The sequence below is a fragment of the Hirundo rustica genome, chromosome 2, assembly GCF_015227805.2.
Source record: "Hirundo rustica isolate bHirRus1 chromosome 2, bHirRus1.pri.v3, whole genome shotgun sequence".
NCBI classification, from domain to species: Eukaryota; Metazoa; Chordata; class Aves; order Passeriformes; family Hirundinidae; genus Hirundo; species Hirundo rustica.
In genome coordinates this window covers 21142163-21169509 of record NC_053451.1, presented here as the reverse complement: position 1 = coordinate 21169509, position 27347 = coordinate 21142163, and the positions used below count along the sequence as shown (strand labels likewise).

Genomic DNA, 27347 nt, shown 5'->3' with positions numbered 1-27347 from the left:
TCACTGTGACCTACTGAACCATGAAACAGGAGCCCAGCAGCCAAGGAAAACTCTTTGCAAGTATTAACAGACTCCCAGTTGACTTCTTACAATATCAATGTTTATCCAAGAAATCACTATCTATTCAGCACTGTTGACGGTTATTTTCTGTATAAGAATATAAGACTAAGCATACCGTTTTCAAAAGCAAGTGAAAACACTTAAGGACACAGTATAAAAAAATATACCATGCTTAATACATTCCTTTTTACTTTCTGGAAACATTAAAATCCTTCAACTCCTAGTTGCTGCACTATGCTCTTAACTTCAATCAAGTGATTTTATAGAAGTATTTTTTTTTAAAAGAAATACATCTCAGTTATTACGAATATTTGCTTTTGAGTCTGTTTGAATCTTAAAACTGCATGTTGTCTTTTGAATGAAGGAATCATTTTTAAATACCCAAAGTCTATTGGCATGACCAAAGAAACAGACTCTCTTGAAAATCCTTACACAACAATCCAGGTACCAGTAATATAGGAACTTTTGTTCAAATAGCCCATGCAACACAGACTTGATCAGACTTGACATGATTGTCAACTTATTTTATTCACTATTTATGCAGTTATCTTATTTGAATCATAAAAAATTTAGACAGCATCTCTATGAAAATTACAATTGTTTGTTACTGTTTGGCCTAAGGGATTCTTTCCAAAGCAATTTAAGAGGCATGACTTGTTGGATCATTAGTGTTTCATTTGGCCAGAGAGATACCAACTAGTTAATATGAAGTGTTGGGTAAAACACTGATTACCTAAGGTATTAATGACCGCAGCTAAATCTGCCTTAAAAAAATAAATTACAGTGAAGCAAGCTAAAATAAATCAAATGCTAGTAAGCCCATGTAACCATATTAATATGTCTTAACTTCATGCACACACAAAGCCAGAGTTCACTCCAAATGAAATTGTTGGTTGTACTTCTGTTATGGTTTTATAGCTATGGCAACGGTAAATCATCAATTGAACTTCACTACTAAAGCATTCAGAGACAAGGGTGGGGAGGGAAAAAAGATTTTTACACTAAAAAGAATTAGAACTGAAAGTAGCACTGAAAAGGGGACAAAAGTTTATATACCATGAACACGGTTAAAAGCTGCCTTTGAGAGGGTGCTGTCCTCCCCACATTTATTTGTTCTGTCAACCAGCAGCATTCTTTCAAACTCATTTCACAAACCTCTCCCTCTCCATTTCTGCATTTTCATATCTGTTTCCCCCATTATGTTAATTGGCTGTTGTACAGAATTTGTGACTGCTTCAAGTCTTTGATGTTTATGGCTAATTCCCATTCTGTTAGTTTTTCATAAAAAGCATTTCATTACATTCAACATAGCACAACTTACGTACTAAAACAGAAACAATAAGGACTATGAAGATGTTACAAGAAATTTTATTGTCTTGGATTTCTATACAACATCACCATTAAATCAGACAAGTCTGGCGGACTGGTACAATGGCAAGGACTTCCTCTCTCTGTGCAGGAAAATTACATTGTTTCCAAAGGGGATGCTGCTGAGGCAACCTGTTGCTCAGGAATATATGCCTTCAGTCAGCCAACAGCTAATTAAAAGCTGTGCAAAGGAGGCCCTTATCTAAACTCTTCCTGAACTAAAAGGGAGACTGCAACAGGAACTTGTCAGTGGGAAGCTGTAAAGACTCATCACTTGGACACGGACATCACAGTAGTGACCATAAACAAATATGGAACAGGAATCCTATGTCTCAGCAACATCTACACAGCTGTCATTGTATTTCAAAGGGGAAAAAAAATAAGATTTAATGGGTGCTTAAACAGTCATTTTGTACAAGTACAGTGTTGACAACCAAGTTATTTCCTTCACGTGATCTACACAACTGAGTTTGTACCATTCTTATGAACAACATACAAATTCTAATTCTTTATTACTTCAGCCTCAGCTTTTCAGATTTTTGTTTAACACCAGAATATATTTATCTTGGCTCTAGGAGAAATGTAATTGAAAGGAGGCATATGTGCTGGCCAAACCTAATCATACTTTAGACAAACTCCACAAGCATCTCCTTGACAAAGAAGTCTACAAAAGAACTTAAAAGGTTGAGGTATTTTGAGGTTTCTTAGGATCTTACATAAACAAACACACAAACTTATTCCAAGTCTCTTGCAAATTAATTATGTTGCATCCCAATAAAGACTGAGTATTAACAAACTTATAAAACTAATTTTGGAAAATCATCATGAAAACCTTCAAGAATCACGTAGAAGCAGGGTTGTATACTGAGGTATATCTGCAAATCCAGGTCTAACACACATGAAGACATTTGGGCTTTGTTAAATTCAAAAGGCACAACTGAATACCTGTTAATTTGCTGACGGCATTTTTGTGTGTGTGTGTGTTTGATACGAAGTCACAAGGCCTGCACTTTCACTATGGACAGATTTACCTAATGTTGCTCTGGTATGCTGCTTAAGGATTCACAATAGGCAGCCTGACTAACTGCCCATTGTGGCTACATTTCCTTCACATACTCAAACGTCCTTAAGGTTTGATTATAAAATCTCAGGATGGTTTATAAGTAACAAAGGTAGGAGATTTATGATGCTGTAAATTATATCTGCCCTTGAGGGCTGCACTGACTTAATTTCTCAAGCATTGTAATAATCACATTTCTTAAAAAAAAAAACAAAAAACACACACACACAAAAAACCAAACAAAGCTTGCATGCACATATCTAGCCTCATCAAACAGTTAAGAGAAGTGCAGTTCCAGTGCTGAGTAACAAAATCATTTTGTTGCACTGATCTCTGTCAAAAGTTGAAAATGTAATCAAAGATGCACAGTAACTGAAGTTGCTGAGTCTAAATGATCATATTGAAGTGTTCATTACAAAAGAACTTCTAAATAGGAAGTTAAGGCCAGTGGGCACTGCCAAATGATACTGCAAGGAGAGGTCTGCTTGTAGTTATAATTGGATGTTCATGGACATCTGGCAGAAATGTCGTAATATTTCAAGTGTGTTTTTAAATGCCCACTAAAATGGCTACAAAATACAATATTATTTCCTCCCACAGATTGAAAAAGCTTCTTGAACAAGAGACAGTGTATCAGGCAAAAAAAGAAAAGGAAAACAACAAGAAAATAGCTAAACTGAAAGAAGAATTGACTAAACTGAAATCCTTTGCTTTAATGGTGGTGGATGAACAGCAAAGACTCACTGAGCAGTTGAATCAACAAAGTAAAAAAATTCAAGAATTAACCACTTCTACAGAACAAGCACATGAAAAGCTGACTTTTGCTGAAGCAAAAATTCGAGAAGAGAAACAAAGATCCAGCAGGCTGGAAGCTGAAATTCAAGCCCAGAGCAGTAAGATTTCCCAAGACCAAGAAGCAATGATGGCCAAACTCACCAATGAAGACAGTCAGAATCGCCAGCTCCGGCTAAAATTAACAACTCTTAGCCGGCAAATCGATGAGCTGGAAGAGACCAACAAATCTTTACGAAAAGCAGAAGAAGAACTGCAAGACCTAAGGGATAAGATAAATAAGGGAGAGTGTGGGAACACCACACTTATGACTGAAGTAGAAGAACTACGGAAACGACTGCTGGAGATGGAAGGAAAAGATGAAGAGCTCATAAAAATGGAAGATCAGTGCAGAGAACTTAATAGAAAGTTAGAAAAAGAAGCATCACAGAGCAAGAACCTTAAAGGGGAAGTTGATAAACTTAATAAAAGAATTATGGAGCTGGAGAAACTAGAAGACGCTTTCAACAAGAGTAAACAAGAATGTTACTCCCTGAAATGCAACCTAGAAAGAGAAAAAATGTTAACAAAGCAGCTGTCCCATGAGCTGGATGGTTTAAAAGCAAGAGTTGGCGAGCTTGAAGCAATTGAAAGCAAGTTAGAAAAAACTGAGTTTACACTTAAAGAAGATTTAACAAAGCTGAAGAGTTTAACAGTGATGCTTGTAGATGAAAGAAAAACTATGGGCGAAAAAATAAAGCAAACAGAAGAAAAGCTGCAAGCTGCAACTTCTCAACTTCAGGTGGAACAAAATAAAGTCATGTTGGTTACAGAAAAGCTGATGGAGGAAAGTAAAAAGGCACTGAAATCAAAATCTGATGCAGAGGAAAAAATGTCCAGTGTTACAAAAGAAAGAGATGAACTGAAAAACAAACTCAAAGCAGAAGAGGAGAAAGGAAGTGATCTTGTTTCCAAAGTGAATATTCTAAGTAAAAGACTTCAGTCTCTGGAAGATGTTGAAAAAGAGTTTCTCAAAAATAAACGTAAGGAGAGTACTAAATCTAGCACCTCCTTGCAGCAGGAAAACAACATAATCAAAGAGCTTTCTCAAGAAGTTGAGAGGCTTAAGCAGAAGCTCAACGAAATGAAGTCCGTAGAAGATGATCTTATGAAAACTGAAGATGAATTTGAGTCTCTAGAACGAAAATATGTCAGTGAACGGGACAGAGCCAAGCTCCTCTCAGAGGAGTTGGAGGCTGTGAAAGTGGAATTGGCGAGGTATAAATTAACAGAAAAGGCCGAATCCAATCAGGAGCACCTTTTTAAGAAACTCAGAGAAGAGGAAGCTAAATCGAGTCACCTTTCCAGAGAAGTAGATGCACTGAAAGAGAAAGTTCATGAATACGTGGCAACAGAAGACCTAATCTGTCACCTGCGAGGCGATCACACAGTCTTACAGAAGAAACTCCTCCAGCAAGAAAACAAAAATAGGGAGTTAGCAAGAGAAATGGAAAGCCTCACGAAAGAACTGGAGAGGTACAGATCCTTCAGCAAGAACATCAGGCCCGGTCTCAATGGAAAGAAAATTCCGGATGTGCCAGTTTTTTCTAAAGAAATCCAAACAGATCCAGCAGACAATGAACCACCTGATTACAAAACCCTCATGCCTTTAGAGCGAACTGTCACAAATGGGCAGCTCTATGAAGACAGTGATAATGAGGAAGAACAAACAGTGTCTTTCAAAAGTAGCTCATCTACCGCAAATGCTGCAAACAAAAAATTATGGATCCCTTGGATGAAGTCCAAAGAGAGCCATCCTCAAAATGGAAAGATACACACAAAGCAAAATGGAAACTGTGCACAGACTGGAGATCTAGTGCTAAATCATACACCTGGCCAACCCCTTCACATAAAAGTAACTCCAGACCATGGACAGAACACAGCAACCCTTGAAATAACCAGTCCTAGCACTGAAAGCCCTCACTCCTACACAAGCACAGCAGTTATACCCAACTGTGGCACTCCAAAGCAAAGAATAACCATTATTCAAAACGCCTCCTTAACACCTGTAAAATCAAAAGCAGGAGAGGGTTACATGACCCCAGAGCACGTTATTTCTCCTATTACTATGACTGCTTTTGCAAGATCTCAAACTCCAGAATCATGTGGTTCTTTAACTCCTGAAAGAACAATGTCCCCTTTGGCTTTACCTGGCTCAAGTTCTCAGGAACAAACATTCTCCTCAGAGCCTTTGGAAATGGGAGCCAAGCATGCTGTTTTTAGAGTATCCCCAGACAGGCAGTCATCATGGCAGATTCAGAGATCTAACAGTACAGGATCAAGTGTAATAACTACTGAGGATAACAAAATCCACATTCATTTAGGAAGTCCTTATGTCCAAGCTCTCACCAATTCCAAGCCCATCAGCCCTTGCAATGCAGTGCAAGACAACAGAACTCCAGCACTAGCTAATGGCCTACCCACTAAGCCCACCAATAAAATCACCAGCAGTATTACTATCACACCAACAGCCACTCCTCTTCCACGGCAATCACAAATTACAGTAAGTAATATCTATAACTGACCCCCATCCATGCTGACACCCTTACCAGCAACCCATCCTGTTTTTCATCCCAGCAAGAATTATTTGGAACAGCCCCTTTACTTTGGGAAAGATCTGTGCATGAACTATACAACAGCATATGGAACTAACGTTAAGTTTTGCCTGCTTAGTGTTATCAAGTGTGCACTTACTGTATATCTTCTCATTGAAATACAGTTATGTAAAGTATTTAGTCTTGCACTTGTATAAATGCATCTTTATGTATTGTCATTTTCAAAATAACTCACATTACTTTTGACTGCAACTTGCCTTGGTAAAATATTTTAACATTACAAAAAAAACAGTAAATAATTGATTATTTTCATCATTGCTTGCTGAATTTTTTTTTGTTTGTTATGCGTGGTTTGTATTTTTCTGCATGTATGGTGGAATTTGAATTAAGCCATAATACTGCCTGCTAACTTCAGATAAGACTTGATTCATATTCCCTGCTACTTCCCAATTCCTTCTAGCCCTCTCATTTCAGGTAATTATCACTACATCACACACAAAATACTATGTACTGTATAACAATGTTTGGCCAAAACTCTTTTTAAACCTTCCTGCAAACTTTGCTTGTAAGTGAACCGAGTTCAGAAGCCTGTACCACAAAGTAATTCTCCCCAAACAAGGGGTTTTTTCCAATACAACAGGAAAACTGCAATCATTTAGGTATGCTGTGAGACAGTAAACAGCAGCATCTAAACAATAATTCAGGAGAACAGATTTACATAAAATATTCACATTTCATCTAAGCTCCTAGCCATCAATTTGACAAACAGTATACATCACACAAGTACACTGAGGAAGAAACAAGATTACCAAACTATGGCATACTTTCACATTTTTCACTTCATTGACAGGGAAAGCTTGGCAGAAGCATTAAGAAGGAATACTAGACCAAGTCTCCAAACATTCAGGCCTCTGGGTCTGGGATAAATGGGAGTGCCATACAGAATGGACAAAGCAGGTTAAGGTATTTCAATGACAATTATAATGTTTGTGCCTAGGAAAAGGACAGAAATTTAATCAATTCTGTCCTTTACATATGTGCCAAGCAGTCAATTTTTATTTCCCATAAAATATTGTTAATGATAGAGCAGCTTCACATACAACGTAAATAAGTCAAGAAGATCTGGAATGCACTTTCAAACTTCTTTTTCCATGAAAGCTGTACACTCCAAATCTAAATTGTAACAATTATTCTTACTCTAAAAAGTTAAATGCCCATAAATTTGATGCTTTCGAGGGGGGGGGTTACGTACTATTTTTAAAAAAATTAAACAGCAACTTCCTTATCAACAAGGAAGTTTGCAAATAAGCAGAAAGTCCCTATTCACTAAATCCTTATCTTAGTTCTTATTATATTCACCAGAGGAAAAAAATATTTCTGCAGCATAACTTAGCAACAGATTCAGCAAAGAACTTTGGCCCACGATCTTACATAACAAGGGGACTTCTATCATTTTAAGTCCTTTGATTGACAGGAAACAAAATGTTTATAACTGTAGATAATAACTGCTTTTAGAACAGTTTTTATTGAAAAGCAAAGTCCACTGCCCATATACACTTCTTTTCAGTAAACAAATGGGGGAAAAAATTAAATTATATAAGATATGTGATAGAAATGGATAATAACATATGTATTACAGCTGAGCAATGGCAATTTCAAAAAGAGAAATTGTGTGTGGACCTGCACAACCCCAGCTTATATAATCTGAAGTTACTAGGCTTCATAAAACATCCTTCTTCCTTGTTTTGTCTCACTCCATCTCCACGGCTGCACAGGTAAGCTCTGACTAAGACCTTGGCCAGGAGTACATAGTCTCATTCTGCAAAGCAAACTTGGACTCCCACCAGCTTCAGCAAAAGTTACTGATTAAGACAGCAACCAGAACTCAGGCAAACCAAAATTAAAAGAAATTTTTGGAGCATGTTGGTTATATGAACAAGTTACCTAATTACATTCAGGCTGCACATTCTTAACTGCAGGGCTCAGTTAAGAGCCCAAAAATCAGTACCTTCAACATACATTCTGTGCACTGCTGTTCTTTGGGATACGGCATATCCTGCTGATCTCTACCCGAGATCTCTGCAGGAACACATTGCAAGCATGGTACTGAGTAACTGTCTGAAGTAGCCACTTGCCAGCATACTAACAGACACCAAATTCTCCAAAAATTAAAGGATTAACACTTGTCCTCCAGAGGCACTAATATTTTCTTCAGTTAGACGTAAAAAGGGCGTAGGAAAAAAAAAAATTAAAAAAGCAGATCTGCCTTCAAAAATGCACATAAATGTGTTGATCATTAACCACCTGGCCATCTATTACAGTATCATAAAAGAAAAGCACAAATCAAGGCATAGCAATAAGCACACACAGTCCTTTGGACACTTACCAAGTTATTATGAATAAGGAAGTTCAGCCTTTAAAGCTAAGATTTGAATACAAAACCTAGATGAGAGTTCACACCATTTATAAGTATAATCATTTAACAGGACAGTACTCCTGCCCCTGTCTTAAACTCATAATGATTTATCAGTAGCTGTCTAATTAAAAAAAGACAAAGGAAGCAGCCACTCATGACCATTAACTCCTAAGTAAGAAGCTTCAGCAGTGCCTGGAAATGAAATTGCTACATTTCCTAAAAACACACCTTGACTGAGGCAAGTTTGCATTCCTCTACTGATGAAACAACCTCTGTGTAGATTTAACTAAGTTCACAGTGAAATTTTTGTCAGTCATTCCAGCAGAAAAATAAAAATCAAGTAATTATTTTTGCCTGAAAATAATATTTGCACAACAAACCAGGTTTTTTTCAGTTTGAATTCCCAAGATTGGTTTCAGAGCAGAGAAAATAAACACCTGGATGTATTTGCTGAGAGCTGAAACTTAATTGTTTAAACAGAAATAATTCAGCTGCAATTTTATCATAAAACAGCAAATAGAAAGCATAGCTTAAGGAATAAAATTATCATAGCTTAAGGAATCAAATCATCAATTTACAAATTAACCTCAAATTGTTCAGATCATCACTCCGTATTTCAGTGTATTTCCGTTTTGCTGAGTGGGAATAGCCACCTGGTTCCTTGGCAGACAATAAGGAAACAGCAGAGCAAGGAGAAATTTAAATAAGTTATCTGCACATTGATTCAAGCACTCTGAAACAAAACATCAAAGCATAATAATTTTAAAATTCATCAAGTAAGGCAGCTTTTCTAGGACTTTCAACTACTCTGTAAGTGGTAAGTACTGCTGTTAATTTGGAGGCTGAGACACTTTTGCTTTCAACAGTTGCTCAAAAGCCTAAAGTCTGACAGGTACGTAATGGTTCATTTAAATGTTACGGGGAAATAAGGTCACATAATAAGCAGCATATATCAGAGGGATTAAACTGTGAAAGAGGGCATAAAACCAGTTTTCAGCAGATCATAACATCAATCCTTCTCTTTTCCAAAACTCTTGGCAAGCATCTCTAAGGTCTAAAAATCCAGCCTTTCTCCTTTTCATTTAGTTCCCAGCAAGAGGGAGAATTAACTGATTAAAAAATGACAGCAGTTACCAGCCCACTTTCCTTCATCTTTTTGGGTTTATTTCAGTGAATGATCAAATGGAGAGAAGTAAAGGCAGAACAAACACTTTGTTTTTCAGCCATTCTTTTTATGCGATTAAATTTCTCAGAAGAAATACTTGCAATTTTTGTCCTTACACAGAGAATGAATGAGGGGAGGGAGGAAAAGGAGGAAAAGGAAAAGGAAGAGAATATGAAGTGATAATGGTAATGTGAGACCAAAGCGCCCATCCATCAACTATGAGGTAGTATCTCAAGTTATTTAAAGACCTCCTGCAAGCCACTAATTAAGAAATAGAACTGACAAAAATTACAGGAGCAGACTGCTAATCTTCCTGATCTGAAACACCGTAGCCGATACGGTGTCTGGGGACAGTATGTAAGGCTGTAATAAGAAAAAGATCTGTATGCAAGCGTTTCATGCAAGGATTAGGAAGGCGTGCTCCCCACACTAGGGAAAAAATAATCAGAAACAGAATTGTACAGCTCTGTTTTCTGAATAAGTTTCAATGGATGCTGCAGGGTCAGATGATGGAAATGGAGTAACCATCTGCAGGATGACTTTGTCCCTAGGAAACAGATATTGAGACAGGCAAAACAAAAACTGACAACTGCCTAATCTCCAGGCTTAAGGAAAGACTACCAAAACATTGTGTTACCAAGAAACAGAAGAGAAAAAGATCTTAAGCGCAAGTGGGTGCATAAAAATGTTTTAAAATTAACACCAAGTACTTCAAGTGGGAAATTGTTAAAAAAAAAAAAAAAAAAAAAAAAAAAAGACAAGCCATAAAAATTTAAGCAGCATGAAGTGTTTTCACAGATCTACAGCCAGTGGCCCCAAGATGAAGCTACATTCTCTCTGTGCTCTAGCTAGCACTTTAGCCAATGACCCACGATACTGTGGGCACCCAGAAAGCCAACAGCAGAGTTGCCAACTTAATATGATTCTCTTCTGACCACAAAGTATTCTTGAGAAACACTTTTTGAGTACCAATAAAGGACCTCTTTTAATCAATGTCCCTTCATTTGCCATGCAGAGGTCTGACATCACAGGGTCTTCAAACAGGGATGGGCCAAAGAAGCTCCTTCCTCTTTTTCACCCCTACCACAACCCAGATTACAGAATACTGCCCTTTCAGTTGTGCTACCACCACTGTTCCAGAAGGCAGTACTGTGAGCCAGGTCAAGAAACTAACCTGGATTTAAAAAACAAAAGCAAAACTACAAACAAAAAGCCATACTCCACAAATCCTCATTAAGAAAACCCAAACAAACGAACCAAAAACCAAACCACCTCAACAAAACAGAATCCATTTATCCATTTCACAGCATAGCTTTATATAAGAGCTACATGAGCATAACTGAATGGACAAGCAAAAAGGAAAAAGGAGCATTTTGTAGAGCAATTGCTGCCAAAGGCCTGGTCCCATCACCATTGTCTGAAGAGACAAAATCTAGCATGCAAATACATCACAAAGCACTTCAAATATATAACAAATATTCATCAGTCCCATTAAAATAATTCTGTATCTCGAGAGAGAGAAGTTAATTATTGACTTGTGCAAAAACCAAGCAAGGCAGCTTTGAATGCGATTAGTACCTACATTTTCTTATCCTTGACTGTCTCATACTCAAGCCACTATAGAACATGTTTTGTCCTGAAGAAACATCAATCTTAGCTGGATAAAAGGTAGTCTTTTATTTCAATTATCATTTATATATATATATATTAGGGGAAAAAAAAAAAATATATATATATATATTGAATATAGGACTCTGATAACACATCTTTTAATGTGGCCTTCCAAGAGGAAAACAGCCTACTCAGAATAAAACCATGATTGTAATAGCAAGAGGGTCTTTTTCCTTCTCCACGGAGAACCTCTGTAAACCTTTTCAACATAAAAATTTGCTAACATGGGGAAAACATCCTCAAAGCTTTTGAACAGACAATATTGATAAAGAAAATGTTTTCACATTAAAAGGTGCGTGTGGCTATAAGTGCAGTTTCAAAAAACTTTAAAAACAGCCTTAAAAATACCCAAAACACAAAAATCCCTCTGTGCCCCCAGTCTGTACAGAGTGATCCCCCACTGCCAAGAATCTTACTCAACAAATGGCAGAGCAGCTTTAAACCAGCTGGGCTGCTGGTCTCACCCAGGCCGTATTCTCTCCAACAGCACTGACACCGAAGTGCCTGCAGGAACATCTAATGCCAGCACTCCCCTGTGTGGGCCACCACTGCTATTGCATTTTTGAGCCTATTTCCTCACTATAACTTGACTTAAAAACCTTCCAAATAAAAACCTGGTTCATGCAGTTCTAAAAAACTTCTTCAACGACAATTTCAGTTACCCAGGAATCTGGAACAGGGATGAAATACCCTTGCCATTAATAATCTTGCTAATTTCTAAACTAAAATTACATTGCTGAAATTGTACTCCAGTATTCTCTTTCCTGTCCCCCCGCTGGACTTGGAAAATTATTTTCTCTGCAACACATATTAGAAAACAATTATCACATCTCTTCTCAGTTTTGTTTTCTCCAGATTAAACAAACCAAATAGCTCTCCCACTTAATAGCTCAAGTACTACGACTCTAGATTATTGTAGAGTCATATTCCCTCTGTCAAGCTGTTTATAGTGGTGAGAGAATGCAGTGAGCCAAGCCAGACACCAGCCCTAAGTGAGTTACTGAGAGTAAGGATTACATATCTCAGTATAGTCACACACACAGGTGTGCTGCATAAAGGGGAATTCAGAGCAACTGAGACCTCTCACTTTGGATTCCTAGAAAACAAATGCCAGCATCTAGTGAAAGAAAAGTAAAGAAGAAGAAGTATCTGAATGCTCTGTGTAGTTGAGGATGCCTAATCAGAAATTTCAGCCAAAGCTGTCTGGCTTGGAGACCCAAAGGGAATATTCAAGTTTATCACTTAATCTTAACTCGTTCTCACTTGCAGGCCTGGCTTTAGTTCTGACTGCATTCAATCACCCAGGAACAAACTGAAGTCTGGCAAGAGGTACGCTTGTGCATACAAGAGACATGGACTTCTGAGTAAAAGGATCTGCAGCACCATCCCCTGGACACTTTCACTAAAGCTGCTAATGATACTCTGTTACTCAAATATCTTAAACTAAAAATTCTGCAGTGAGAAAGAACCTTATCCAAAGTTATTTCTCCTAAATCAAGTGCCACAATGACATAGAAAAACAAATAAGAAAACTTACAGCATAAATACTACATCCTCCCCCCTTTTAAATAAATAAAGTTCAAACAGGAAGCAAAGCACACTTCACACTTTCAGAAGGAAAAGGAAAGGATTAGGACCAAAAGCAGGAGAACTATTTCAACAGCACAGAAACAAATATTTTCTCTCCTTGACACTCCCACACACACTTGTCTTAGCCCACTCCCTAAAGTGAGCACTGCACTGTGTTAAAAGCTGCCCCATATAAATAAGCCACCTCAGTCCCCACGGGGGAGGAAAGAAAGGTAGGTTTGCAATATACATCCTGATATTTCAGAGCAAGCTTTCTCCACTGTCTTCTTGAAATTAGAAGCGCCATTTTCACATTAATGTGGGAAAATTTCTCAATTGTCACCTGTGCCAGTGTTTGTCCCCATCCCTGAAGTACCCACTGTCATCTGCTAAGAGACAAATGTAGTCCTTGTGTAGAGCTCACACTCTCACACGCTTTCTTCTGCCAATTCCTATTACAGGCAATTGATGCCTGCTTCAGAAGTTAATTTAAAAATGAACTTTAAATGCAGCCTTCTTGATACTTAGGTCATTGCTTGCCTTGAAAAATTAGCTATAACTGTTCATTTCTCCAACTAAACACTGCTGTTTTCCAAGCCTAATGCCTTGAACCAATATGGTGCTATTACACTTACAGACAGACATACCACATAATCTAATTTAAAAGTGGCCAGTTTAATGCTTTTGGGGTTGCCATTGATGATGCAGTAATCATTTGCCAACACTTACTTAGACATATCAAGTAAAGGAAAACTGCATAACTACTCAGACAGGTCACTCCCGGGCAGCATTTTGTTTCTGGGGGTGTTTCAAGAGCATTAATGGGAACTCACAAGGGATCTCCAGAACATGAAAGGCAGCTCAGTTTGTTTTTTGAAGAACAAACAAATCTTTTTTCCTCTTCCATGACTTAGAAAGATAGCAGATATAAAAAGTGGCCTACAGACAGGAACTCGAGACATAGCTAAACATCAATGATGAACACAAAGCCATCAAATTCAGAATACAAATGGGAGTTCAAAAAAAGGATGAGGGAGACTAAAAACATTCATCTTGAAGGAGAAAATGAACTGGTAGAAAGGATGCATATATTTGATGAGAACTGAAGTAATTCATGGTGTGCACACAGACTTCCCATACATAGTTAAAAATCAAACTGAAAAGACACACCAAAATCTATAAATAAGGGGTTTTCAGGCATTCAGGTCTGTCTATAAACCAGACTAGACATCCTGCTACGGCAAATGTATCTGCTTACATGCCTCTACACTAAGCAGTAGGGAAGGAACTAGGAGTATTGCAAAAGGATTTTCAGTACAACTAAACCAATGCAGAATTTTATATATGGTTACTTCCAAGTGCTTTCCAGACAACTCCCACGTACTTCCATTCCCTCTTTACGAGTACATCCTACAGCAGCTTAAGCACTGATCTAGTCAACTGACCCCAAATGTTCTGTTTACAGCTCTTAGCTGAGATTCATAATTTGCCAAGTACATGTTTTAGAAAATAAAGTTTAGTCCTTGATCTAGCTACACATGTACTTGAATTCAAGCAGCTAAAAGTCAACAAGTGTTTTCCTTAAATTTAAATTATTCATTATTTCCTCTCTATTATATCACATGATATATAATTTATATCTAATTCTATATTGTGATATACAATTTATATAATTAATAATAAACCAATTTTTAAGTGCAGTAAGAGGAGGAAGAGAACTAGATAGGCAGGTTGTTAAATCCTTGCCTTCATTAGAAGTTAGGTTGGTACAATCACTAAAGTGCAAGTTCAGTTGTTTATTTGCATAGGAAAAAAGCCCTGTAATACAACTGTTATCCTCAGGTTTGAGCCTATGCCAGGAGTCAGAGCAATTCAGTTACTGTGGCTACAATCAAACTAGGCACAAAAGCAAAAGAGAGCAATACTAACTCTGTAAGCAGATCAAACTTTGACAAGCCCATCAGTTATAATGCACCTCTAGCCACTAAATTAGTATAATGTAGATGTACTCAATACTGTCATTCAGAACAGCAAAATACAACATTTTGAATCACACACACACACAAAAAAAAATTGCTTGAAATTAAATCTGATGGCTCAGAAGGCCACATTGTCAATGCTGGCTTTAAGGAGCTAGACACTGGTACAAACTATAGGCCAGAGCACAGATGATATTTCAACACCTAACTTTTCATTGGTTCAATAAAACCTTACAGCCTGAATACCAGAGTCAGACACAAAACCTGTGAAAACCTGGGCCTATGAATACGTTCCTGAAGTACTAACACGGCTGGTCAAGCAACTCCAGACAATACTCCAATCACTTTGCAACCTCTCAACTGGAACACTTCCCAAAAAGACCCTGAACCAAACAACCAAACACAACTCTTAGAGATACAATCTCACTTCAGGACGCAAAACTTTACATAAATATTTTTATCTATTCACCTCAATATACCTAGCAAATGATGGCTAATGTAATTCTTTTTAGTAAGGAAACAGACACGTTTTCTATCATTTCTATCATTAATTCTGGCAGTAGCACTGCCAGTAACAGCCCAAATAACCCAAACATTTTATTCTCAATATTGTGCCTCATCTATCAGGCCACACCATATGGTCAGAGGAAAACTATTCCAACTCAGTAGTCATGGAAGGCCACTCAGCAGTAACACAATTATCCCCTCCATCATCAATTCCTTTCTTAACACAGCACCTGTAGTAATTGAAGCAAAATGCTTTTTTGTTTGGGGGCAAAGGGGGAATTCATTTTTTTGCTTCCTTTCCTACTAACAATATGAATGCTAAAATTTCAGCCTACCATGAAAATGCATGTTAATTTTGTTTATTCAGCATTTACGAAGAGTTTCAGTCGGGTTTAAGTGAAATAGTGGGATGCAATACAAAAGGAAATCTTCGCTGCCACCTAGAGGTAAAATCTTGAAGGAACACGGGAAGAAAAATGCATCTCCTTTTCCCTTACTCCCTTTCAAAGTCAAACTCCTTCCTCTTTCAATGCATTTAAAAAAAAAATAAAAAATAAAAGTACTACAAATTGAAACATGCTGATTTTAAAAATAAAAAACATGAAAGAGGTTTTAGACACTCAGACCACGTATCTCCTCTTGGTTAGTGACCAGTGTTAAATGTCTGTGAGTATTAACTACCAGGCACACAGAGTAGAACACCCAGCCTCTGGCAGCTGCAATTTATAGCTGCAATCTCCACACATCTTTGTGTTTAGCAGTCCTTGATGGATGCTCCGAATCAGTACAAATTGTCTCCAAACCAATTTCTATCATCACCTCAAAAATAGTCTGTCCCAACGAGTTTCACAGCTAATTGACAAGGAAAAACACTTTTCACATACCTTTAATCCACCCCCAGTGGATGCCCTCTCACACATGCTAGAGAGCTGCACTATTCACCATAATGCTGCATTTCTGCTGCTGTTTATTTTTTCTCACTACCATCTATTTCCAATCTTGAAAAGCTTTAGTGTTCGTTATTCAACTTCACTCAGAAGACATTTCATAATTTATGGTCTTTGCCACCCTCTTTTGCATTATGGCATACCCTTTCTTGAGCTGTTTGGACAAAACCCAGCAAAAGATTCACAATGTAGGATGGTTTGGATTCACACACTAAAAAATGATGGGGTTTGTTCTCTTCTTTTCTTTTCCTAGTAATTCCTAACCTGTCTGTTACCTTTTTGACAACTGATAGTTGCTGAGGACATTTTACGGGGATTCCAAGATCATAAATAAATGTCCCTACTGTACATGAACTAGTTTTCCCTACATATATTATTCTGCAATTGTTAACACTGAACTGACACACGTTTTTACTCACTAACACAAATTACTGTCAGCTCTTGCTTCTAATATTCTCCCTGTTATACCATATGCAAATATCATTTCAGTACTGCCTTTCTGTGCAGTTTATGAGTATGTTGAGTATCAGAGGTGTCTCTGAGATTCAGGTGCCATCTTCACTATACTATTAAAAACTAGCTCACTGTCTGGTACCTATCCACTTGCCACTTATTAATCTTGAGAATTTTCCTTGTTTTTCCACAGTTTGCACACAAAATCTGCTCTCATAAGATTCTTTTGTTAGAGACCACTATCAAGGGAATTTTTTTAAAACTTACCTAGGTCTTTCTCTCCCACATGGACCTCATCATTAAACAATCCAATAGCATGTACCTATATAACAATATCTGACTAACAGACCAGAATATTATCCCTGACAAGAAATGTGGATGTTTTCACAAAATTAGTAACCATGTGGGCAAATTTAACTGACATTTCTACACTTTGATCAGTTCAGCAGTTACATTTATGAATCTTCTGTGAAGCTTTACTCTAAAGTGGCACTGCACCCCTCCTAGCACCACCAACAATTTCAGTGGTGGACTGCATATCACAAACAATTCTGCAATTTTAAGAATCATCTCCGTCAGAACTCTTAGAAATGCACCACATTGTTCGGGGAGATCATTACTATGTTGTCTCTTTGTTATCAAACTTCAATTAGGCCCAGGCTGATTTTTTTCCTTACTCATGATTCATCAAGCACATCTGTGAAATGGAAACTTTCCCAAAATTCCTCCACGCTGAACACATGCAATGAACTGATGTTGGTTCAGCTTCATTCTATTGAAAAACCCTGCTGTACATCATTATCCACAGGTAAATGGCAAGCTTTTGATTTGTGATTATTTTTATTTTTTTAATCAGCCCAGACAGATCATTATAGCCACTAGGAAGTTTTCTCAAAACCCACTTCGACCTAGTTCGTTCTTACTCATAATGAAGTCACTGGAACTCCAACACTATTTTCTATTGTCCTCATTTGAATACCATTTACATTTTATGTTTAAAAAAAAAAAAAATAGGTGAAGTTCTTTTACCCTCAGCTTGACTGAAAAAAGGTGTAAAACCCCTTGCGATGCAAAAAGGTTTTCTCATGAGTAGCACATGTTTAATCCTGGTTTCAGATAATGGTACTTTTCAAACGAACTTCTTGCCTTTTTAGTTTTTCACCCCTTTTCAGCGCATTTCGTAACTCTTTTGGGGCATATTTATATTTTTTTACAATTAAATACAACTATGAGCATTCTGGAGGGAGAGCTGTCTCACAAATTCATTAATTTTGTGTACACTGGTCACTGTCAAAGAATGATCTCTCATAGTAAAGTATGACCTGCATATTTTGCCTTCTACTCTGTACTGAATCAACTTTTGCTTCTGCATTTGAAAGTTCTCTGATTATTCACCCAGAGAAGCCACACAGCTCAAGACTTTGCACTGCATCACTCACTCAGCTCCCAGGGCTGAGAGTCAGCTGACAGACAGGAAATCCCTCTCATTTATACTCTGAGTCTCAATCCATGGAGTTTCTTTGACATTTACCAATCAAGTAGGTAAGTTAAATGCAAAGCTTCTGTCTCCGTTACCAACAAGATAAAGGAAGTTTAAACAAACAGTTCTGAAAGCAGCGCATTCAGGTTTACAAAGTAGAAAAAGCACTACCAAGCAACAAACAAGGGTTATTTCTCCTGCCTGAGGCATGATTTGTGTTTTCGGTTTATTTCCAGATTACCAATACGTTCCGTCGATCAATTCCAACTCGGATCCCCAAACCAAAGCCTGCAAGCACAACCAAAGCACCTGTCAAAATTCCTGCAGGACATCTCAACAAACCACTCCAAGACAGCCCTTCTGGAAAGATACACATTATAAGGACTGTGTCTAAAGCCTGCCTTCAAAGTGGAGGGAAAAGGTAAAAAATTTTCTGTGATCTATGACATTAAAATGAATTTAAGAGACCTTAATCTCAGCAGCAGTTGTTTCCACTGGGCAAAAATTGGTAACCATCCACATAGTCAGCACATCAACAGTCACCAATCACAGGACATCAGGACAGCCAAATTCTTAGGAGCCAAAGTTAACTGTATGTCTGCAGGGACCATGCTCTGCTCCATTTTTTCTGGTGCACTTCCAGATTTTGCCACTTACAGAACAGAAGCACGAGACACAAATAGGTTTCTACTATAAATTCAGTTCTGACATGTTCTACAAATGACAATAGTAAGGTTATTGCAGTAGATTTATAAAAACATGGTCACTCACATGAAGAGGAGTTGCAGAAGGTGTCACGTTTTCAAAGTTAGTTTAGCCAAGAAATGTCTCGGTATGGATATCCTAAATTCAACATTAAGGGTGGAATGAAGAAAGGCATGGAGAAATCTGCTCTTGTATAATGCACTGAATTTAGAGAAATGCACAGCAATCCTTGCTGTGCCAAGCATCACTTTAAAAGCATGATGTGAAGATAAGCAATTCCCTCCTCAAGGACTTAACTAGTGTGATTATCGCCACTCCAATTCATGCTGATGTTATATTAGGAGAACAGATGTGAGAACCAAGATGGACATTGTTTGCATCAGCTATATAAACTCTCACCATGTGGACTACAGTATTTAGATTTCAGTTCACTTAAACAGTATTTTAGAACTGATTAAAATTAGTATCAATCTTAACAGTAAGTTGTGGCTTACACAGAAATGCAACTTTATTCTTGCATTCCTCCACAATTTTGCCCTTCCTTTCAACTCCTCACATTCACCTATAATATGTAACTGGATTCATTGCTCCTAGTGAAGGTTTTTGTTGTGGTGGTTTGTTTTTTTTTTTTTTTTAAATTGAACTCTTTGCACAAGAAATTCAAGTTTATCCATGGGAGAAATTGTGGTTTTGCTTTTCTTAAAGCATAACTTCTTTAAAAGACTTAAAATTCAAGGTTGCCCTTCAGCAAACACACACACATTACAAAAAAAAAAAAAAAAAAACCTCAAAAAACCACAAACAAAAACATTAGAAGAGACTCCATGTTTGTTGCTTCCAATTTTCTGAAAAATAGCAATTGTTACTCCTCAAGAGAACTTCTCACTGTTCTACAGAACGTTAAGAAAGACTAACAAAATACTACTACTACAGCAAGGAACCCTCACACAACAATCCTGTAATACCAACTAACACTAGTTACTGCTTTAAAATATTAATTTATTTAAAAATTAATTTATTTCTCTGGCACTAATGTCTCCCTCGTTCTTCTTCCCCTAACAGAGTGCATTCCAACAGTCTAAATGGCTCAACTGATAATATGTGGAGAAACTCCCTACACATAGGTGTTTCTTTGAGAACTGCCAAATCCTAATTTCTAAATAAAGCAAAAGCTGCTGGTGATCACAGTGCCACAGCCAGAACTGCAATCCTTTTGCTGAAGCAAGGAGAGATTCTGATGCATTCAGCTACCTGATTTTCCCCTTTCACTTCACAGCTAAGTTTACTTTAACCACTGAGACAGTACAACATGTTAACACTGCTGTCTGATGGTTTTTGCAAATCCACAGGAAACCTATGCCTTCCTCAACAGTTTCACAAGAAATTCTCTAGAAGTACTTAAAAAAAGTTTTAAAAGATCAGTCTACTGACAAGTTATTTCAGCTGTGTCCTACAAGACACATCTGTGTTAATATGCAGACACTAAAGAATGATTTTTCCACAGTAAAAAGGAAAGGCTTCCTGTTTTATTCGCTAAATCTGCAGCTATCAAGTTCTGAGAGTCTGTGTCATGTATGCTCAGATCCCAAGACAGCTCACAGAAGCCCACCATTGCAGCTTGCAGAATGAATGTACACTGATGTGAAGAAACACAGATTTCAAAAAGCAGCTGTCAACTTGGCATGTTTATCATAAAGACCTTCAAGTACGGACCAAGTTCTATTACAAGGAATAGCAGGTCATTGATAAGCCAAAAAAAAGGTACAAACCTCTTCATACAGAGTCCAGCAACAGACCTCAGCTCTGATCAAGCAACAGTGCTCCCACTGAGTGCGCTGTAATGAAGAGTCTGCTTCTCAACAGCTGCAATCTCACATTACAAAGTGCTGTTAACTGGCACCTTTCAATATGCAGAAAGAAAAGAGAACCCCTGGCAAAAGAAATCGATTCCTGCAATAGCATCCTTTGCTTTAGAGCCCACACAGGACCCCACAAGCACTGCCAAATCATCCTCTGCGGTCCCATATTGTACTTCTCATCATTGTGCTGCTGACATGCAAGAGTTCTGCTCCTGTCTTGCAATGACACAATTAATTATAACCTATGAGGGCCAAGCCCCTCATGGGTAGATCCTGCTTAAGGATCTAAAACTGACAAATGGGGATACTACACTCCTACGGGATTAAGGGTGATACAGAAAGCATGGAGAATGAAAGACAAGGAGTGGTAACTAAAAAGGAGGAAACTGGAAGGATTTCTGAAAAACAGAATTCCATCCCTCTCCCTCAAACTGACTGGGAGATGAGGCACACTGGGTCTGACAGGCAAGACCCAGACATTTATAGCGCTGTGAGAATTGCTCTTTTCTGTTCACGGAGGGAAGCGGAAAGTTGGTGTCCTTCACCAGTACAAAATGAACTCCTCTGAATTCCTTATCCTTTCCCTTGTAATTCTGAATGCAATATAAAAAGCACATGAAAGACTGGACAAAGTTGTGATGCAAACTGGAAAAAAGGAAGGTAAGGAAGTCCTGCAGTTGCATGAGGTGGGACGTGTAACACTAAATGACGCTGCTAAGTAGAGAATGATCCCTAACCACTCCCTCCACAAATCGCATCTCAAAGGTTTGCTGAAGACGTTATTTGGCAAGATTCCTTAGTTTTTGTCATGTGACAAGGTAAAAAGATGGGTAATCCCTTTAGCACTTTTTCCTTGAGTTTTGTGGGCTTTTTTTACACCTATAAATCACTTGCAGCAGAGTAAACATCCATGTCTTAAGGCGAGACTAATTACCTTTAATCTTTAATATGGACTCTAAAATAAAGACTTCCAAGGATATGGCCAAAAGCAAGTTTATAATTACACATCTGTACACTAGGATATATATTTATATATATTTTGTGTCTTCTTACTCTTTAGGTGGAGTGTATGAACAATGTTCATACTCATTTTAAAAGTAGCCTTTTCTTACTACAAGTGGCTAAAACCTAAAACACTTTTGAGAGCTGAGTTCTGATGAATATTCTGTAGTCAGAGCTTATTCTAGGGTTAATTTTAAAGGATGTGTCAAAAGATCAGTTTTTCAAAAGTACATTTTGAATTCTGCTTTGCATCTGCAGTTATAGCAGAGATGTTAAATAGGTCAGCAAATGAGGTTGGATGTATTTTTTTTAAACGAAACTTGATGTTTCACAGAAATAAAATTGACCAAGTCCTTCAAAGGTGCTCACTAATGTGCAAATATTTTCTTGTATTTCTGCCTACATCATACATTGTGAACCCCGATTTCCTCTTCTATGCCAACTGAATTTAAAGCATTTTACAGTATCGATAAGATGCTGTACAAATTACCTTTGATTTTACCTGTTCTACAGTGAAAAACAGCTACACAAAATAAAAGTAACAGATGTTTTATGTTTTCTGATAGCTTGTGTCAACTTCATCCAACAACAGGCTCCATAAAAAGAATCTGCCAACAAGTTTTTGCAGGTGGGCTGCAGACAGCAGAGTACCTGGTTTGCACAACACTCACCTGTAATCACTACATGTAACATGCACAAAGAATGTTCTTGGAGCAAAGTATATAGGATTGGGTTAGAGACCTCCAGAGGCTATGTTCCACATGAATTCTTTCAGTAGCTCAAAAATACTACTGCAAAAATCCCAAGCAGTTTTTCATAACTGGAAAAGTTGTCATTCACAGTCTCACCTCAGAGTGAGATGGTTCATCCACTATGTCAAAAATTTATCAAAGTCCCGCCCTGTACCCAGTTTCTAAAGGAAAGCTGCCAACATTTTAACAGTCAGCTAACCATCTGCCCCAAATGAAACCTCTGGTGGCAGAACATGCAGGCAGGCTCTTCAGAAAAATTCCTAATGAAGAGCATTAGAACTGGGACTGCTTAAGGAACCCACATGAGACTAAAAATAAAAATTAAATGCTCAGAAGCCTAATTAGGTCTTGTGAGCCCCCTCTATTACATACATACAACTTTTATATTGCTTCCACTCTTAACTATTCTCCGACTAGCTTTTCACAGGAAATAAACACCAATTATCAAGACACTCAAAAAACTGGAGTCTTTCCAGAGATGCAGATAACTCCCAGTAGTTCCCAGCTCTTGACAGTATTGTATTTAAAAGAATTTTTTAAAACAATCAATAAAATGGGTCACTATAAAGTCTAAAGGCATTTTAGGTGCCTAGATCTACCTAAATTTTCACAATAAATGTAATCGTTACAAATAACACATTTTACAGCTTGTGGTTTCAAGACACATTAAAAAAAATACAAACGTACAAGCCAGGTATCATAACCATCATGGAAAAAGAAGACAAACCAGTCACATCACCACACTCAAGAGCAATGGCTGGAGAGAACTTTTAAACTTCTGCCCTTTCACAGTAACACATAGCAAGGGTGATGCGACACACCCCAGTGAGCCCATGGGTGATGCTTTTTAAGTACCACAGATACTTTTCCCTCCAAAGGCTCTACTATGGATTTACTGTTTCCTAGGCCTTACAGAACTGCAAGTAAGCTCATGCCGGTAATGCCAAATACAATCACAGAATACTCTGAGGTGGAAGGAACCCACAAGGAATATACATTACGCAAAAGTCTTTCATCAAATAAACTCTTGGGAAGAACATACACTTTGGAAGGTAAATGAATGCAAGGGAGAGCTGAGCTCTGAATTCAAAGCAAGAGGATTTCCCATTCCCCTCGCCCCGCTTTTTAAACTTTGTATAAATGTATTTTTGTTAAGTGGGTTCCTGTTGTTACCTAGGTACTGGTGTTTTCGTTTGCTGCTCCATCGTCTATCCCAGGGCTCTGATAGAGACCGGACATCACCTCGATGCAGAGATACTGCTTGCAACAAATCCGCCCTCGGGAGCAAGCAGTGAAAAGTAGGCACAGGGGGCAAAAGCGACAGTGGAAAACCTGGGGAAGTAAATTAAAAGCAGAGAAGGGAAAGGCGGAGGTTGGGGGGGGGGGGGGGGAAGTGGGGAAAAAACCCAAATCCAACTAAAAGGAAGGAGGGCAGGAAAGAAGGAGGGCAGGAAAGAAGGAGGGCAGGAAAGAAGGAGGGCAGGAAAGAAGGAGGGCAGGAAAGAAGGAGGGCAGGAAAGGAGAATGCAGGGCAGGCTCCCAGGCAAAAAGCTTCAATCCCAGCGTGAGGAGCGAGCTCCATGAGAGGAGTACCTGGAGTGCCGCCCGCCCCGGTCTCGGTGTCCCACCACGGCTCCTCCAGCGTGTCCCCCATGCCGCCACCGCCGCCGCGCCTGCGCACTGCCCGCGGGGCGGGGCCGGCGCTGCCTTGGGCACGGCCGCTACCGCGGCTGGAATTGCATCGCGTGGAATAGTCTTCGTAGGGAGAAGTAGGCTTTCAAATTCGTGGGGTTTTGGGTCTTGTTTTTTTTTTTTTTTTTTTTTTTTTTTAGCGGAAAATATAGACGTGAGAGAAAGAGGAAAGAATTAAAATTATTATCCCGTTCTTCACAACATTCACTTAATTGCCTCAACCCGGTTTCATACTGTAAAATACCTGCTTTCTTGTTTGGGGTAATTCGCGTAATCTTTTCTGAGGAACAGATAGGCGCCTGCAGAGGGTGCGCGTTACCTTGGCGTGAGTGTTGCCGACCCTTTGGGGCCGGAGCCCGCAGGGCAAGGTGCCTATCCTGTATCTCTTCCCGCAGGAGCCGTCCCGCTCCCAGCCTGGGCGTTACCTGCTGGAGCACATCCCGAGTCAAGCCGTGGAAGTGAAACAGACCAGTGTAAGGACTGGAATTTCTCGTAAGGCGGCACTGTTATTCCGTGTATAACACGCTCCAGTAATTTTCTTTTTCCCTCAACTTCCATTGAAGTATACTGTTTTTCCCCCCCCTTCAGGATACAGGTGGGTGAGGAACGTACATGACAGCATTAGTGTCGTTCTGCCCAGGGTTTCTAATGGACGCCACCAAGAGATTTTTTAGCCCTTGGAAACGGCTTGAATCATGTGAATTTCCCCGACTCGCGGAGTACGTCCAACCTGTGGCACGTTAAACACTGTGGGGGAAACCACTTAATGATCAAACCTACATTTGGCAAAACAGTTCAGCCTTACGAAAACCGAGAACATTAAACCTCCCTCAAAGCGGCTCCCCCGCCCTACTCCAGGGGCGGTGCGCGGCCGCTCCCTCAGAGACTGCCCCTGCCCCGCCCCCGGCCCGTGCCAGGCTTCCGCGCTTTGCGGCCCGCGCCCTCACCCGGCGGCGCGGGGAGGCGGGGACGGGCCGGGCCTCGGGAGGAGCGGCCTGGCCGAGGAAACACCTCCCGAGCGCGCTTTACGGCCGAGCGAGCGGGCACGTCAACAGCTATGGCGGAAGGGGAAGAGGCGCCGCCGCCGCCGGGCAGCTGGTGAGTTATGGGGGTGTGGGCGCCTCCCTCCCGCTCCCCTCCCGCCCCTCCGCGGCGGGGACGAGGGGAGAGAGGCCGGAACGCCCCGCCCGCCGCCGCTGTCCCCCCGGGACCCGCCGCGCCCGGGGCGTGTGCGGGATCGCGCTGGGAGCCCGCCTGGAGCCCCCCGCAAACGCCGCCGGCGCTCGGCGGCTCCGGCTGCCCTGAGAGGAGGGGGCCCGTCAAAACGCGGGCGAGACTCAAAACGAGGGCCGTGCCCAGCCTGGAGCCAGGCGACCGCTCCAGTTTAAATGACAGCTTTAATATGCGGTAGGAGCTGCTCCAGGAGTCCGCCTGGAGTGGAGTTGCTTTGTTCAGTTCAGCTTCCCCTCTCGCTGCGTGCTTGCTCTCAGGAACAGGTGACAGCAGCGGGTCCTGCCTCGTTTTCTGAATGATTTTGCTCACCACCCTCCTTTAGCGTAGCTATTACTTATAATGGATTTTACATTGAACCTCTAGGATAAGAGTAGAGACTGTTTCTGGAGCGTGTATAAGATCATTTTGATGGTAACAGTGATGTGATTTTAGTGTTTGTTGCATGCGTATTCACACAAGATTGACGAGGCTTAAATAAACATTGTGTTTAAACACTGGAACCATTCTTATTGCACCCAGCATCTCCATTTGCGTCTTCACTTTGTTTTTGTCTTTGCGCTTCTGCATTGCATGTGATTTCTTTCTGTGGCTCTGTGCCACACCATTGCTCTTTGTCCTTTCCACGTATACGCTTTTCAAGCAATTACTTTACAAACCTGCTTTTTATGATCACTTCCAATCTGATGTTTTTGCTTTTAGGCCCTGTTTGATGTGGCAGATTCAAAGTTTCCTGCAGGCTGAGCCTAGCCTTTGTGCTTAGTTACCTCACTGTAAGGAAGCCAGAACACACACACAGGTGTGGGTGGAACCTCTTCTTTGTCTAGGTTGGTTCTGCAAATACAGCTCTTGGTTGAAACAACTTAGTATCATTAACTAGAAAATGAAAGTTAGTTGGTGTCATTTTTCATTCTTGTCTTTTTTCCTTTTAGTTACAGCCTCAGAATTTATAAGGTTCCTTCTATAAACACAATGTTGCATCAGCATTATTTTTAAGTACAGACCTGACTGTTGGGCCATGTAATTATAAAACGAGGGATGGACTCACTGACAGCGCACTCTTGACACTTTGAAATATAACCCTGGACATTGAATAAGAGCCATACCTCAAATACCTCTGGAAAAAGTACTTCACATGACTTCCATTACTAATATTGGAATAATATTGCTGTCTCCCAGATCACAACAAACTTCTCTAGAGTTTCTGTTAAGAATGAGGACAAGTGTGTTTCCAGACACGTTTTAAGGCACAGCCTGCATTGTTGATATTCCGATTGGCAGCATCAAAACTATGGTAAATTTAATATGCTGGTAAATTTAATATGATGGTACTAGAAAATGCAAACCTGAAGGCATTTTTTAAAACAGATTTAAGTCTTCATGGGAACAGTTAAAGAGTTTTATGCTTAAATGATGCATTAATATGTGACAGTGCATCCTGTTACTAGAGCTATGTGCTGTGAATGACAAAGTTGCATTCCTTATTGCTTGCTTAGAAACTTCACATGGCTTTCTGGGTTTTCCTGTTTTGGTTTTTGTTTAGAAGACAGTTGCAGTGGAGTATTTCCTTTTTCATTTATGCATTTAAAGTATTGTCTTGTATTCAAATTTCAATGCTGTGTGAAACAGTTGTTGTTGAAAGAGCTTTTTGGTGTAAATTACTACACTGTCATATTTTGAAGTATATAGGATTTCAAGTTTAAAAGATACCCAAACGTATAATGATACATATGTATGCCTGAGCTCTATGATGAGCAAAACAAACAGTGCTGATTCCGTGTCCTCTCTTCACTTCCTTAGGAGGATTAAAAGGCAGATGGAATTTTGTGTTCAGAGGCTGTTGCAGCACCTTGAGTGTGTAGAATCCAGATGTAGATCTCAAATAAATCCTCACTAACATAAAATTCCCCGTTTGTTTTCCCTGTGTTAACTTGTTACGCAGTGCTTGTATAATGGATTTGGGTGGGGGGAAAAGTGTCACAAACTAATTATGAATTAAACCCCTCAACATCTGTACTGACTGCTTGGTGTTTTGCTCAACAAAAA

The 27347-nt window shown here is 39.3% G+C and overlaps 3 protein-coding genes across 6 annotated transcripts in view; 2 read left to right on the top strand and 1 right to left on the bottom strand.

Annotated features, from left to right (window-relative positions):
* FILIP1L (filamin A interacting protein 1 like) overlaps positions 1-22153 on the top strand; it is a 188514-nt gene extending 166361 nt beyond the window's left edge. Inside the window, exons 8-10 of the mRNA XM_040089027.2 lie at positions 3089-5822; positions 18298-18482; positions 19829-22153. Of these exons, the coding sequence (XP_039944961.1) occupies positions 3089-5822; positions 18298-18482; positions 19829-19919 (3010 nt within the window). The 3' untranslated portion in view covers positions 19920-22153. The remainder of the gene's footprint in view (positions 1-3088; positions 5823-18297; positions 18483-19828) is intronic.
* CMSS1 (cms1 ribosomal small subunit homolog) overlaps positions 1-24165 on the bottom strand; it is a 222888-nt gene extending 198723 nt beyond the window's left edge. Inside the window, exons 1-2 of one of the 3 annotated variants that reach the window (XM_040089124.2) lie at positions 23973-24165; positions 23553-23711 (exon numbers count right to left, since the gene is read on the bottom strand). In XM_040089124.2, the coding sequence (XP_039945058.1) occupies positions 23553-23711; positions 23973-24033 (220 nt within the window). In that variant the 5' untranslated portion in view covers positions 24034-24165. Of the gene's footprint in view, positions 1-23552; positions 23712-23972 lie in introns of those variants that run through there. The other 2 variants (XM_040089137.2, XM_040089131.2) reach the window with 2 other exon arrangements.
* An 867-nt stretch (positions 24166-25032) lies between these two features.
* The window catches only part of TBC1D23 (TBC1 domain family member 23), a 31967-nt gene continuing 29652 nt past the window's right edge, over positions 25033-27347 (top strand). The window contains exon 1 of one of the 2 annotated variants that reach the window (XM_040089096.2): positions 25033-25169. In XM_040089096.2, the coding sequence (XP_039945030.1) occupies positions 25129-25169 (41 nt within the window). In that variant the 5' untranslated portion in view covers positions 25033-25128. The remainder of the gene's footprint in view (positions 25170-27347) is intronic. The other variant, XM_040089079.2, reaches the window with a different exon arrangement.